The 15,913-nt window shown below is 39.8% G+C and overlaps 1 protein-coding gene and 1 non-coding gene across 5 annotated transcripts; both read left to right on the top strand.

Moving 5' to 3' along the window:
• The first annotated feature begins 2,176 nt into the window (after positions 1 to 2,176).
• On the top strand, positions 2,177 to 2,257 carry TRNAL-CAG (transfer RNA leucine (anticodon CAG)). Its single transcript has one exon. It is a non-coding gene; the product is annotated as a tRNA-Leu (tRNA).
• Positions 2,258 to 9,091: 6,834 nt separating this feature from the next.
• Positions 9,092 to 14,426, top strand: LOC104606577 (inositol transporter 4-like). Of its 4 annotated transcripts, none has more exons than XM_088894671.1 (8): positions 9,092 to 9,495; positions 9,623 to 10,133; positions 11,252 to 11,422; positions 11,661 to 11,731; positions 11,830 to 12,165; positions 12,273 to 12,380; positions 12,774 to 13,388; positions 13,804 to 14,426. In XM_088894671.1, exons 3-8 carry the CDS (start codon positions 11,290 to 11,292, stop codon positions 14,275 to 14,277), a joined length of 1,737 nt encoding a protein of 578 aa, XP_088750797.1. In that variant the 5' UTR covers positions 9,092 to 9,495; positions 9,623 to 10,133; positions 11,252 to 11,289; the 3' UTR covers positions 14,278 to 14,426. The 4 variants fall into 4 exon arrangements, with proteins under 4 accessions (XP_088750797.1, XP_088750798.1, XP_088750799.1 ...); XM_088894672.1 differs by having other exon boundaries at positions 9,092 to 9,809; positions 10,079 to 10,133; XM_088894673.1 differs by having other exon boundaries at positions 9,092 to 9,809; positions 10,076 to 10,133.
• Positions 14,427 to 15,913: the final 1,487 nt, after the last annotated feature.

Here is a 15,913-nt window from a genome sequence, read left to right as displayed (position 1 = left end):
TATTTAGGGGTCGGTGGCTATAGTTCAAATCAGTTGATGGGTCACGATATGCAAGAAACTTTTTTAAGAACCTTTATGAGAAGAGACTCGTATATCCATCCAAATTAAAAGTAGATTTGTGTGGGGTGGGAGGATGGCCTCTTGTTCTTAGACCCTTTGCACACAGTCGAAGCAATGGGGCCCTTTGTCTTTTTCAAAGGTCTAATTCGACACCGATGGATTAGACATGCAGGGGGGAAAATTCATGCATTCTACTATTTTAACCCAATAAAGTTGACCCTCTAAAACCACGGTAACTATCTACACAGCACACATCAGAAGACATACATGTGTAATTTGTTATCCAACATAAGAGCAACCCAATCAGGTGGACTTCTGCAAACCCTAATTTGTGAAGCACATTTTACCATTTTTATGCAATATAATAGAACGAAAGGTTTCATCCTACCACATGTCCCATCATACATACATGGGTCTCCGTAGAGACTGGTAGACAGTGGTTGGACAGTGAAAAGCCACAAGTGACTCTTTAGAAGTCTGAACTCTGAAACCCACCAATCCAATCAACAACTACAACTAGATTAAATCGTCATCCTGTGTTGCAACTTTTTCCTTTTTCAAAAGAAAAAAGAAAGCCTACCCGCTCAGTGGTTACTGGTTAGTACTTTGTACTGGTGATGTTTGACCTGGCCTCATCTGATTGACCCGATTGATTGGGTAGTTATAAGGGTGCAATTTTGGCGGGTCCAATCAGAACCCGCCCGATTCAGCTCGCAATTTTGCAAGATATGGGCTTGGATATAAAAGTTTTGGCATTTCATTTTCCGGGCTAGGATCCAGCCTAAAGTAGCTTGAACCGATCTGAACTTATCCTAACCCAAGCCTTGGGTTAATCCGATTGTATATGCGGAGAAGTAGGGATAAGCCCAATACAGATTTCTGATACATGTAACCTGATTAGTGTGGGTTAATTAACCAACCTGAACCTAACCTAGTCCTAAGCCCGAGCCCAATCCTGATTCATTGAATTTCAGTGTGGGCTGGGCTCAAATTGTAACCTTGGGCTTAGGCCTTAAAATTCAATTTTTAAGACTGGGCTTGGGTTGAGCTTAAACCCAACCCAGCCTATCTAACTTGTACCTCTAATCAAATGACTTATTTGGGCTGGGGTATAGATGTCAAAGTATTAGGTCTGACTCGATAGGGAACGGTTTTATTTGATAGGAACACAAATCATATAACCTAATAACCAGAACCAACATAATTGGATCGATTGGTTAGGTTCTACCTGATAAACTCAGCCCATGCATTGATAGCCCTAATTTGGGTGGTTTTGCTTTTGCCCATCATCAAAGCAAGAAGTGGAGTGGACAATTCAATTCACAATTCCCGGGCCCATGTAGTTTGTGTTGCTTTTGCTTCATTTGTCTATGCTTTAGTGGTAGATACGAAAGAAATAATGAACATCCGTCCCTCCAACACTAACAATATTGGCAGCAGCAACAAGAATATTCAGTAGTCTCGGTGTGTTCCAGACTAACTCGGATTCAGTTGTGAGATTGTGCACATACTATCCTCACAGCCATTTGTAGCTGTGTATTAGAAATATCTCTCCATAAATAAGAACATTTAAATATGGAGATATTTCTAACACAGTTACAACTGACTGTGAGGATCGTATGAACATGTTTTTGTAAGGATTGAATCCGATCTTTCTCCAAATCATAATTTTTAAAGAGTTATTAATTTTAAAATCATGCTCGCTCATATTCAAGTGATCTTCATTAAGGAAGTCATCCACTGACCTTATTGAGTTTGGGTCCCAATTTGAATTTGATAGTCCACGATGTGACAATACAAACAAGATTTTCTACTCACTTTTTCTACCCACTCTTTACTAGCTGTGAATTGCAACCACACATCTATATTATGAATTGAGAGATGTATGCCTAATTTGGATTAGTAACAATAAGAATAATAACCATTTTTACCTATTTTCAAGATGGAAAACATGTAAGGCCAATGACTGATAGAAGGAAATTGTCAACTACGCAAGCACACGACCCAACGTTGGAGTTCCCCCTATAAATTTATGCTTGGTTTCATTGTGCATGTTGACAGCATTTAAATTTCCTTACCAGGAGAAAAACTTGTGGTGCTATTTAGACTATCAAAAGTCAAGATGGCCGAGTTGGTCTAAGGCGCTAGTTTCAGGTACTAGTCCGAAAGGGCATGGGTTCGAATCCCATTCTTGACAAATATTTATGGTTTTTATTTTTCTTAATATTGATTGGATTTGTTGGTTTGAATACTATTGGCCAAGGAAAATGCCATTGTTTACCAATTTTATGAAAAAGTATGTAAGAGAAATGTAAAAAAGTGAAGGCGATTTATTGATTAACCTTTTTTGTCAATTCTATTTGAATATAATCCTGAAAAGTGGAAGGCATGATGCCAAACGGGCTTTGACTAAATTCCTTTTTGGTGGAATATGACACTGTTCATTGGATCATGTCTTATTTGAAATTATATTTCCAAATTGAATTGACAAAAAAGATTATTATCATCAATAAATCCCTTTCATTTTTTTTTTCAATTCTCTTAGGTTCCATTTGTTTTTTAGTAAGTTATTTATTCAGGTAAATGTAATTATTTGGGTAAGTTTTTCGTGGGAAATACTTGGATAAGTGCACTTATCCATGTTCTTTTATTTTCTAGGTAAACAAGGCAATGACCATTTTAGCCATAAAAATCTATTATTAAAAGGGGCATTTTTGTCCCATTCAAGTGTTGGCAACCTTCCCCCTAGGTGGAAAAGTTATTTATCCACCTAGGAGATGGGTATTACTTACTCGGGTGTGATACCCAGGAAAATAAACTTTCCCTGGCCCCAACATAAATATAAAAAAAGAACATGACATCTTGGTCAGTGGGAAACGGGCATTGACTAAATACCTTTTTGGTGGAATATGATACTGGTTCATTGGATCATGTCTTATTTGAAATTATATTTTCAAATCGGATTGACAAAAAGGATTATTATCATCAATAAATCCCTTTCATTTTTTTTTCATTTCTCTTAGGTTCCGTTCGTTTTTTGGTAAGTTATTTACTCGGGTAAATGCAATTATTTGGATAAGTTTTTCCTGGGAAATACTTACTCGGGTAAGTGCATTTACCCATGTTCTTTTATTTTCTAGGTAAACAAGGCAATGACCATTTTAACCATAAAAATCTATTATTAAAAGGGGTATTTTTGTCCCATTCAAGTATTGGCAACCTTCCCCCTAGGTGGGAAAGTTATTTATCCACTTAGGAGATGGGTATCACTTACTCGGGTGTGATACCCAGGAAAATAAACTTTCCCCAGTCCCAACATAAATATGAAAAAAGAATATGGGATTCTTGGTCAATGGGACCAAAATCCCATTGACCAACTTCCCCCCCTCTCAAAATCCCAAAAAAGAACACCCCCTTAAGCATACCCTTTCTGCTTTCCAAAACCTCCATGGGCCCCATGCAAGAGATTTACGGTTAAATGATTTTTGGTTTTGCAAATTTCTATAACTCCGCTTTGTTTTTCTCCCATTTCTCTTAAATATACCTTTTCAAATCTCCATAGACCCATGTGAGAGATTTAACATTAAAAGATTAATGGTTTTTGCAAATTTCTATATTACCCCTCCAAAACTCCCTATAAGGAGGTTGGGGGAAGCAGTGATCATTGTCTCCTTCCTCCCGACAATTGAACTAGATAATATATACAGCATTTGAAACTTATAGTAGAGAAGAAGCAGGTCAATTAAATGTTGCAAAAACATCAACGAATGCCCATAGTGACGAGAGAAAGAGAGGGCTTTGGTTCCGCTGTAGAGATGAAGATAGAAAAAGAAGAACAAGAGAAAGGAAAGAAGAAGGAGTTTGGCTTTGTATACTGCATTGCAGCTTCAATTTACCCAACACCCTCCTGGATTTTTGTCCTTTTTTGTCTTTAATTTTGTTCCTGAGGCTTAGTTTGGAGAGAATACAAATACAAATATGTACTGTGCAAATACATAGAAAATTATACAAAATATAAGGTTTTGCACTTTACATATTTGCATTTGTACTCCTTCCAAACTAAGCCTGAGGTTCCGTTTGGAAAAGTGCAAATACAAACATGTACAGTGCAAATACAAGGTTTAAAAGCAGTACTGTATGTAAAGTTTTGCACTGAACATATTTGTATTTGTACTCTTTCCAAACTGAGGTTGAAGTACTTCCAACCCTTTTGCTATCTCTACAAAATGCCACATCATCCGATTATTATCAACAATTTGGATGAATATGGTCGAGTTCATGTCTGTGCCCCACTCCCCACTGAGGATGCCCCACAAATGCCCCACATGCACATCTCGGCATGCATTGAGAACATTTCCCATACTTATTGTCATTGGGATGTGCTGTGGGGCTCAGATGTGAATTCAATATGGTTGGCCACATTGCTTATTCCTCCTAAAGAACAGTGTTATATATGGAATAATGTTTTCCATGTTGTTTTAGTGCAAGCAAACACAGTAGAGGCAAACCATGGCCCCATCGATTCTTCATGCTCTATATGATCCTTATTTACATTTTGGCATTCAACCCATTATACTACATTGCGAGGGATTTAGAAACGAACTCCTTCTATTACTACAAATGGCCTTTCTGAAGAGCTGAAACATGAGGCTTCTGAGAATTAGAAACCACACTTATTTTGAGAAAACCGGGTAGAAAAGAATGTTAAAGGGCAATTTTGTCACAGAAAAAAATGACAGAAAGATGGACTGGCTGCAAAAGGTTTGTTTGGTTATTTTAAATGGTTAATTGCTTATGTGGACAACTTATTTTATGAACACTAATAACGATGACTCGACGGAAGGTAAGTCTTAGAAAATAAATACCCTCTAAGAGGGGTCTCTAGAAGCTCCAAAAAGTCGGGATAAGTACAAGAAAAATGACATAAAGTAAAGGGGAGTTTCAATAACACTTATTGTTGCCACTTGCCACTTTTGTTGGCTTCATAACGCCCTACTGTCACGGGGGTAGTTCTGCAGCGGAAGAAACCCGTGCGGCGTCCTGGCCAAGGCCGGCCAGGACAAGCCTTTCTGCGCGTAGAGGCTAGGAGTGCCCGATGGGATGGCTCCACCAACGTCAGTAGCACTGGATCATGACCTCAAGTCCAATGGCCGGGGCACTCTCCTGGCTCAGACCGGTCCATGGGAGGCGCCGCTTACGTGCTAAAGGGGGACAACCATCATGGAAGGCGACCATGCGCCGATAAGGTGACTTGGCACCGATGTGAAGGGTCTCCTGTATGCCGATGATGACAGGCACCTGTGTGCCATGATGATAGGCAACCGCTTGGGCCGGAACACACCCGTGCGCTAAGGGCAACGGGGTAGCTCACTCAGCTTGGGCAAGGGGCTGGCGAAGTGAAGGGACATGCTTGAGCCAGGCCCGCATGCCAAGCCTCCCTTGAGTATCGGTAGCGCAGTGCCGGTCCAACACTGTCCCCATGAGCAAGTGTGCGCCCATGAGGAACCCTGGTAGCCATGCTAGCCGTTAACCAGGGCCGCCCCGCAAGGGGATGAAGGTCTAGGAGTGCCAAGGTTAGGCACCCAAGGAGGTCGACCACCCCTCCTCAAAGAGTACGTTAAGCTTCTGGTGGTCTGCCTGAAGATGACATCAGTTCTCCCAAAAATCTTACAGGCGAAAATGACGGGCATGTCCCTAACGTAAGCCTGCCAAGCGTAGGCAAGGCTAAGCCTGTGCTGAACCGTAACAGGCTCCCCCACTCAATTCATTGTCGTCCTCGACAATGACTCCTTCCGTGAATGGGCGTTTGAGTCCCGCGCCATCCACTCTTCTGCCAGTTCAGGGCTCGCCTGGCCAACCCGGGTCTTGCCTATATTGGTGTCCATTTATGGGGACGGAACCATTTCACCATGCCGGCCTGCCTGGACTTCACCCCCGGTGTCGAGGTTACTCAAACCGCGCAATGGCTATGCCGTTGACTGTGAAAGAAGGGCCCTCGAAGAAATGTGTGTGGTGCTTCGCGGAGGTCCGCCCCATGTATCATCTTACCTCAAGGCTCAACCGTCTTCATGGTAGCTTTTCTGTGATGCTACCGAACACGTTGATAGGTCTACTCCTCATGTTGGCGATGACACGGGTACCCTTTCACCATGCTGGCCTGCCGACTTCACCTCGCCCTGCGCGGGTTACTCAAACCTAGCCATGGCTTATGCTCTCTGGGCCCTCGAAACTACGCTTCGCCACGCCGACTCGGGCTACATCTTCACTCCGAGGGGGCCCCACTGCTGCTGCCTCAAGGAGACCTGACCGCTTCAAACGCGAGTGTGGAAACTTTTACCCATGAGTTGCCGAACATGCACTCGCCTTAAGATAAGCTTCTACTACTGCAAGTGTTCAACCTGAAAACTGAGCATGTCCACCTAAAACTTTGCCGGTGTAGGGCCGCCATGCTCCAACGGCTAGCGTAACCGCATTCCTAACAAGGCCCACGCGTCTGCCCCCGCATGAGGACACAACCAATGCGTCTGCACCCGCAAGGGAAGCTGTTTTAGGGTCATTGGAATGGGAACGCGAACATTGAATGGCCTCTTGATAGGCCTGATAAACAATCTGCTCAGGTAGTGTACCCACATTCCTATCAAGGCTCACGCGTCTGCCACCGCATGAGGACAACAACCAAAGCGTCTGCAACCGCAAGGGAAGCTGTTTTAGTGTCATTGGAATGGGGACACGAACTATGAAATGGCCTCTTGCCAGGCCTGATTTGAATTCTGCTCGATCCTGGGTGGAGGTGACTAGGGACCGCACCCCACAAAATGCTGCTTGTCGAAATGACCGCTTCAACTGGATCTGGGCTAATCTGCTGAAAACCAACTGCTGTTGCAATTAGCCAACTTGCTCTGATACCAACTGTCACGGGGGTAGTTCTGCAGCGGAAGAAACCCGTGCGGCGTCCTGGCCAAGGCCGGCCAGGACAAGCCTTTCTGCGCGTAGAGGCTAGGAGTTGCCCGATGGGATGGCTCCACCAACGTCAGTAGCACTGGATCATGACCTCAAGTCCAATGGCCGGGGCACTCTCCTGGCTCAGACCGGTCCATGGGAGGCGCCGCTTACGTGCTAAAGGGGGACAACCATCATGGAAGGCGACCATGCGCCGATAAGGTGACTTGGCACCGATGTGAAGGGTCTCCTGTATGCCGATGATGACAGGCACCTGTGTGCCATGATGATAGGCAACCGCTTGGGCCGGAACACACCCGTGCGCTAAGGGCAACGGGGTAGCTCACTCAGCTTGGGCAAGGGGCTGGCGAAGTGAAGGGACATGCTTGAGCCAGGCCCGCATGCCAAGCCTCCCTTGAGTATCGGTAGCGCAGTGCCGGTCCAACACTGTCCCCATGAGCAAGTGTGCGCCCATGAGGAACCCTGGTAGCCATGCTAGCCGTTAACCAGGGCCGCCCCGCAAGGGGATGAAGGTCTAGGAGTGCCAAGGTTAGGCACCCAAGGAGGTCGACCACCCCTCCTCAAAGAGTACGTTAAGCTTCTGGTGGTCTGCCTGAAGATGACATCAGTTCTCCCAAAAATCTTACAGGCGAAAATGACGGGCATGTCCCTAACGTAAGCCTGCCAAGCGTAGGCAAGGCTAAGCCTGTGCTGAACCGTAACACTACAGCACATCCCACCGGTGTATTGGAAACATCTCCTGATGACTAGTATGGGAGATGGATGTTTTCAATGCACACTGAGATGTGCATGTGGGGTGCCTGTGTGGCGCTGATGTGATCTTGGAATTGAGGGCAGTGTGAATCCTTTGTAGGCCGGTGATAGAATATCTATATTTTGCACCTCTTAGTTGTGTATTAGAAACATCTCCCAATGAATGATAATATACAACTAGGATTATAGGAAATATGTTCCCAATATGTGGCTGCAATGTGATGTATGGCTCATGTGAATAGTGCCCTGTGAGGAGAGGATCTTCTACTTGCCCAATGACTCATTCATTCAGCTATGATAATTTGACATTTAATGGGTAAAGAAATTAAGGGTTTTTATTGTTCAGTCTAATCTTAGCTGTAGGTACAGTTGGGGTAGGTGCAAGTTTGGAATTGATGTCGAAAAGTGGATATTATAGATGAGGGTGTTTTAAATTTTAAATTGTTGTAGGTTTGTAATGAAATTTAAAATAGAGGTACAATGGGGTAGTGCTGTCCATATAGCTGTTGCACCCATCGGCTGGGTTGACACAATTTTCTTTTTATGAAGGAAATTTTGAAAAAACAACATAACAAATTAAAAAAGAAAATTCTTAAAATTTTATCCCATATAAAATTTCATATGAAATTTAATGTATACAAAAAATAAGGAAATGAAATTGAAAAATTATAATAAAAATTTTATAATGCACCTATACCTTTACCGGAAAAGCATATTTTTCAAGTTATGTTTTAAGTCTTTGCACTTTTTTTCTAGCTACCTTTTTATCTTTTTCGAGTATGATACCCAAAACCTAAAGACATGATATCGCAGAGACACACGTACGGCATAGACAAGTAGACAGGAATGAACATCAAATCCAATTGGGATTCCCCAAGGGCCTACGTTGCCTTTGTTTAATTTAGGGTATTTTGTTGGTGTCATAAACAAGAAGATATGGAAGCCATGCGCCCCATGCCGGAAGCCAGGTAGGCCGTTGAAGTTGAACCATACCAACCTTCTAATTCAACCATATATGGATGCCAATTGCCAAACTTCAGGCTTCAGCAGCTGATCAGGATCATAAAAAGGTTGGCACAACTTTCAAAGTATTGCCAGCAGTAATGCTTGGACAACCAACCAGAAGATAACTTCAGAATTCTAAACTTTCTGATCAAAAACAAACTAGATATCGCATGGACTTACCTTGATCGATCTTGTATATCAATGGCAAGCTAGTACACTTTTCTTTATTTTATGTGTAATGAATGACGACATCACTGCTCAAAGAAGATGATGAATACGTATCATACATGCATGCTTGGCTTACTTTTCAGAAGAAATTAAAGTTCAAAAATTAATGTTGTTTTTTATTTCATGTGTGCAAGGATTTCTGTACAAGATATGCTAGATGTTTATCATGGGTATAGCATAAAATATATATTTCGTTCGTCTGGTATTTCTCTTCTGAGGTCTGAACAAACTAACGTAAAATGGATTGAATGAACTTTTTTAAGCAGAATATTAGAACTATTTACATTTTACATTAATTAAAATATGTTAGATATATTATAGTGAATATCCGGCCTGTTTTAATTTGATATTTTTCTTGTTTTCATGGTTTTGGAAGGTTGAATTCTGACTTGGATCACAGCGGAACTGCTTGACTGGGAACTTGACTGGGAAGTGGGAACCCACGTCTTATTAATTTTTCTTTAATTTTTGCCAAGGACTAAGGCCGAGGTCGTCCGGTTGATTGGAAATTCTCTTTTCGTTGAACAAATCTACATGAAATGATGATATGAATAGTGATTTATCCGGTCTGTTTCTGTAACTGTAATCAAGAGTTTAAGATTCGCCTATTTTGCAGGAGTTGACTGGGGGTCTCGTTATCGTAGAATGCGCGCACCCATTGAAAGGAATAAAATCACTTATTGAGCCCGTATTCCCATGCATTCAATCCGGATATTATTACCTACTCTTCTTCTTCTTCTTCTTCTTCTTCTCTCTCGTTCTCAATTCTCATCATCAAAGGAACAATCCCGATTTCCATCCTTGTAAGTTGTTACACGTTTTCAGGAAGTTCATATCACTTTCCAACGAAAACACTATGCAGCTATTATTGAAACTTTCCAGAACAGCAAATTTGTCTAAATGTATACTAACCATTAACTACCCGATCGAATTTAATTTGCTTTAATTAAGAAAGCAAACTAACATCACCCACCTCATTCGGAATCTTATTCCGATAAGCTTAAATTTATAGCGAATAGGAAACAAATCTTTCTTTCTCCTCGTAAACGTCTTCTTTCCCTATTTAAAGCAGGGAACAGGGAAGAAGAAGAAGAAGAAGAAGCAACCATCAACAGACAGATCTGCAGGTCAGTCCCACTCTCTGCTCTTCTTTCTTTTTCTTTTCTTATTTTTTGTTCTGTAAATGCTTGGAAAACATCACTCGCTATTTCCATGAATATGTTGATCTGGGCATGTACGACTCGTTTAATGTCATAGGAGTATCCAATACGATGATCAGTGATGTCATGTAATCAAGATTTTCAGTGACTATCCCATTATAAAAAAAAAAAAAAACTTTTCGCATTAGAAAGAAAATCTTCTTTGTTTCTTCCATTTCTGTCTTTGAAAAAAGTAGGAACTCGTTAGACAGTTCCATAATTACAACAAAAATCATGCAGTTATATAAGAATCCTTAGAAGGAGAATCTCATAAAGAAGGTTTTTTTTCTTTTTTTGTTCAAGAAACCTTGGCAGTTCTTTGTTAACTATAAATAGCTCGAATTTAATTAAACCTTGAGAAATAAAAAGTTTCTATTTTTTTTCATTTTCTTATTTTCTTTTATTTATAATTTTTTACTTATACTTTAGTTGGATTATAATACTTAATCAATTAATTTATTAAAAATCCTTCTTCTTCTTCTTCTTCTTCTTCTTCTTCTCTTGATAATTGGTGGAAAAAAGATTTTAGATCGATGAAAACAGAAACTTCTTTGCTCGATGGGTATTATTTGAGATATTCTTCAAGTTGTCTCTAAAAAGCAACTTTTAAAGAAAAACACCTCTTAATAGAAATATGTTTGATCTTGATATTTCATTTTTTCTTTATAACTAATAAGATGATTACACCCAGAAGACGGTTTTCGTTTTTTTTTTTTTTTTCACTCTTCTCTCTCTTACAACAATAAACACTAATTCTTTCTAATGCCAGCCTGACGGTGCTATTTGTAGATTAGCACTCTGAAAAAATGAGATACCCTCTGTTAGCATTTTTCTTTTTTTAGATGCTTAACTCAAAACCTTTAAGTGGTAAAATGAGTTACGGTTATGACCAGTTTTTAATATGATCAAGTGATCAAAGAACAAACAGTTTGGACTAATTAGTAAATGGGGTTTGAGATAACTGCATGCCTGCATCAAATCAACCCTTCACTCTTACAGGTTTTCTTGATTTCAATATGTAAATCTTCCCATGTTTATTTTGGCAGGATATATAGATTAAGGTAGTTGTCACCATTCGCATTCAATGGAGGGTGGTGTTCACAAACCCGACAAAACAGAATTCACAGAGTTCTGGACGTCTATCCAGAAACAACCTTATGTTTTACGTCTTGCTGCGTCAGCTGGAATCGGAGGACTCCTCTTTGGATATGACACAGGTATCTCCGTATCAATCAACCTGCTTTGTCTGAACGCATCATTGATGCTTTGGTGTTATGGGGGAGGACTAGACTCGTGTTATGCAACACCCTGTTACTTGAAGGCATGTGAAGTCGGGCCTATATTATCGTTTCCTTTTTCATTGTTTTAAACCAATCCGTTTAATTATCTGTAGATGATGAAGGAATGCCATAAAAAGGTGTCAGATTTTGTTAAGTTTTTGTTGTTGGCTTGTAGGAGTCATATCTGGTGCACTTCTTTACATTCGTGATGATTTTAAATCTGTTGATAGGAGCACAGTGCTACAGGTGAGCTTCTTTCTATTTATCCTCCAAATGTCAAATATGCATTGATAGAGTTGTCCCCTTTTTATGGCATCCTTATTTCTTGTGATATTATTGGGCAGGAAACCATTGTGAGTATGGCTGTAGCAGGAGCCATAGTTGGTGCTGCAATTGGTGGATGGATCAATGATGCGTTTGGCAGGAGGATATCAATTTTGGTTGCTGATGTTTTGTTCTTTTTGGGTTCAATCATAATGGGCTTGGCTCCACAACCTGGGGTGATAATTCTTGGAAGGATATTTGTGGGGTTGGGAGTTGGAATGGCATCCATGACTGCACCTCTCTATATTTCAGAAGCTTCACCAGCTAGAATTAGAGGTGCCCTCGTTAGCCTGAATGGACTACTCATTACGGGAGGTCAATTTTTGTCATATCTAATCAATCTTGCCTTCACACAGGTGCACTTTTTGCTTCAGTGGTGTTGTTCTTTTTTGTTTATATATCTTCTCCATCTATATTGATGATGGAATCTTGGATAATGGTTATCTAATGGAATTCCCTGCAGGTGCGCGGTACCTGGCGGTGGATGCTTGGAGTAGCTGGATTTCCAGCTGCCATTCAGTTTGTTCTGATGTTGTCACTTCCAGAGTCCCCTAGGTGGCTTTACAGAGAGGTTATTACTGAATGTTTCTCTATGCACATAGATGCTTATTTTTCATGCCCATTTCTCTTTCTCAAGTTTGGAAGGCCGGATTTCCAGTTGCCTTTCAAATTCTGTTAATGCAGTTACTTCTTCAGTTGGTTGGGCCTAGCTGATCAACTAGCTGGGGGTCCCAAGTCCCAACTCCCAAGTATTGGTTAATTAATGGAGAAATCCCTTACTTGATTGACTTGAATGGTGTAGTGCAAACCTCTAACTGGATGAAAATGCTTTCATGAGACCAACACACTTTTGCATTTGTTCAAATTGTATTGATTTGTTAATTTGTTTGAATGTGTTGAAAACTATTAACATGATTTTTATCCATCAGTTTGCTAACATGGGTTCTAAATATCCATTGATCAGAATAAGAAAGAAGAAGCCAGGTCTGTTTTGGAGAAAATATATCCGCCTGAGGAGGTTGTAAAAGAAATGGAGGCCCTAAGGTTATCAGTTGAAACAGAAATAGCAGAAGAAGGTGAGATAGGTGGAGGTAGCATTTTCAATAAAATAGGAAAGGCATGGAGTAACAAGGTTGTCCGCAGAGGGCTTTATGCCGGTATTTTGTGTCAAGTTGCTCAGCAGTTTGTTGGGATCAATACAGTCATGTATTACAGCCCCACCATAGTTCAGTTGGCTGGATATGCTTCAAACAGTCTGGCCCTTGCACTCTCTCTAATCACTTCTGGTCTCAATGCTATTGGTTCCATTATTAGTATGTTCTCTGTTGATAGATTTGGGAGGAGGAGGCTGCTCCTCATCAGTATGATTGGAATAATACTTTGTCTTTTTCTATTATTCGCGGTGTTTGATGAAGCTGCTCGTCTTGCACCTGAGATTAGCAAACCAGAATCCTTGCACTTTGGTGGGAACACTACCTGTCCAAGTTATATGACAGCACAGGATGCATCATCTTGGACCTGCATGACATGCTTGAAAGCATCGTCTGAGTGTGGATTTTGCGCCAATGGAGCCAACAAGGTAACCATCTTTTCTATTTAAAACTCCAGATCGAATACTGTTTCAAGTTTCTGTGGTGCTTTGAAAATTTTAGTTTTGGAGGACCAGTAAGTAGAGTGTAAATAATTCTGTCTTTGTTTTCTTTTGCTTTTGGGTGCTTGGAATATTCTACCAAAATTCTAGTGAGTTTATGTATTTTGGGTTTAGCAACAGAAAGTATAGAAACCTCAAACCTGAAACCACAGCTTTGAGACTTGACCAACTATTCAACATGTTCAATTTCTTTCTCATGATTGGCCACTGGAAACAGGAAGGGTATTTTCCCTTCAAATTGTTTTTAATTAATTTGTGTTTCAATTTGATTCAGTTAATTGATTATATACTAAATTAAGATGAATCTTTTTTTCTTTGTGTGTGTGTGTTTCTCTTTATTCAGCAATTTCCTGGTGCATGCCTGGCCTCAAATCCAACTACGAAAAGTGCATGCCATGGGGAGCATCGTGAATGGTTTGCTAGAGGCTGTCCAAGCAGCTTTGGGATGTTGGCCTTGTTTGGCTTAGGATTATACATTATCTGCTACTCACCTGGGATGGGAACAGCTCCCTGGATTGTGAATTCAGAGATATATCCTTTGAGATATAGAGGACTTTGTGGGGGGATGGCAGCAGTAGCTAACTGGGTTTCAAACCTCATAGTGAGCATGACGTTCCTATCTTTAACTGAGGTTCTTGGTTCATCTGCAACATTTCTGCTTTTTGCTTTGGTCTCTTGTGTCGCATTATTGCTCATCTACTTTGTTGTACCAGAGACCAAAGGGTTGCAATTCGAGGAGGTTGAGAAGATGCTAGAGAGAGGCTTCAGGCCTTGGCCACTAAGTAACATTTCAATTGAATCTCAAACTGCCAAGTGATAATCTCATTCACTAATTCTCTTTTATATGTAATGGGGGCTAATATTTTGTCTTTCTTGTTATTCACTTGTAGTTTATCTCTTGTGGGCAAAATGTTTGTTATTCAGGTGTAGTCTAACTGTTGTGAGCAATCTATTTGATTTGCGGCATATCGGCATAGTTCATGTTACTCAGAATGCTCTTAACTAAAATATTCTAATCAAAGAACAATGCATCGAATTGAGTATAGCTCAAATACGCATACGAATATCAATACGCTTTGAAAAACACATACAAATCACATAAATACATTAATAATACTAAATCTAAAGTTGAATTATCTATGATTAAGGTATAAACACATGAGAAGTGCACACTTTATGAAGAGAAATATTACAATCAACAATACTGGCACTCTATAATATATACACACTCTATTTTAGTTTTTACTTAGTATTTTATATAAATAATCTTCATTTTTGACATGTTATTGTAAAATAAAACATATAAATCATTTTTAAGGTAGATAAATTAAATTATTTTATAATTTTCAGTTTTTATAATTATAATTTTCTATTATCTATTAATTTTGTGTGAAAACTTATTTATTTAATATGTTTATATAATAACTCTACTTTTCAAATAATAAATATGTTTTCATTTCTAACGTATAATTATGTGTAAAATAAAGCATATAAATCGATTAAGGTAGATAAAAATTGTCAATATACAGTTTCATCAAACTAGGCAACGATACACTTCTATATCGATGCATATTGGACAGTATCTATTGATATGATGCGATATGACCTGATACAAAGGCGTATTGTATTGATACACATGATTCATAGGATATGTACCCAGTCGTGGTTTATCTTGTATCTACGAATACGATACACCCTATATTGAAAGTATCATATCGATACTTTTAAATCTTGATTTTAATTAAGTTTTTCTTCTTGATACTGAGGAACAATATTGAGGATTATACAACTTTCATTATATATGTCAAATCCAATGGACAGGAGGCTGAATCTGTTAATGGATGCTGGTTGTGAGAGAATGAAGAGATAGCTAGGAAAAAAGTTGTTCATTTGGCTCAGCTTAGGAGTACACATGCAAATATGTAGAGCGCAAAACTTTGTATTTTGTATTAATTTATATATATTTATACTGTATATATTTATATTTGTACTCTTTCCAAACTGAACCTTCGGGAAGAATGAAATGGGAAGTGAAATCAGGGAGAAAAGTTGTTCATTTGGGAAAGAATGAAATGGGAAGTGAAATCGAGGAGGAAAGTTGTTCATTTGGGAAAGAATGAAATGGGAAATGAAATTGCGTGGCCCTCACTCTGTATGAGAGAAAGAGAGGGACAATGGAACTAGGATGCAAGGTTTGCACATCCAATAAGTGAAAGGGTGTGACCCTCAGTCAGAGAAAGAGAGGAAAATGAAGGTAGGATGCAAATTTTTCTTCAGATTTTAGAATTAATATAAGGTTTGCACATCCAATAAGTATAAATAAAACAAAATTTGCACCAGGTAGAATCCTAAGTTTACACTCAATTAAGATTTACACTGCAAACAACAGAGCCCAAAAACATTATTATTGCACAGTTTGAAATTCCTCAAAGGGACAGACACTTGAGCGGATC

This window comes from Nelumbo nucifera, chromosome 1 (genome assembly GCF_055504915.1).
Source record: "Nelumbo nucifera cultivar China Antique chromosome 1, China Antique-T2T, whole genome shotgun sequence".
Classification (NCBI taxonomy): domain Eukaryota; kingdom Viridiplantae; phylum Streptophyta; class Magnoliopsida; order Proteales; family Nelumbonaceae; genus Nelumbo; species Nelumbo nucifera.
This window is presented reverse-complemented; position numbering and strand designations above follow the sequence as displayed.

What these genes read in the sequence shown, in the direction of transcription:
- LOC104606577 (XM_088894671.1), top strand. Translation starts at nt 11,290, where the DNA reads ATGGAGGGTGGTGTTCACAAACCCGACAAAACAGAATTCACAGAGTTC. An exon ending in CCTCTTTGGATATGACACAG is followed by an intron (nt 11,423 to 11,660) that starts GTATCTCCGTAT and finishes GTTGGCTTGTAG; the next exon opens with GAGTCATATCTGGTGCACTT. An exon ending in CTAGGTGGCTTTACAGAGAG is followed by an intron (nt 12,381 to 12,773) that starts GTTATTACTGAA and finishes TCCATTGATCAG; the next exon opens with AATAAGAAAGAAGAAGCCAG.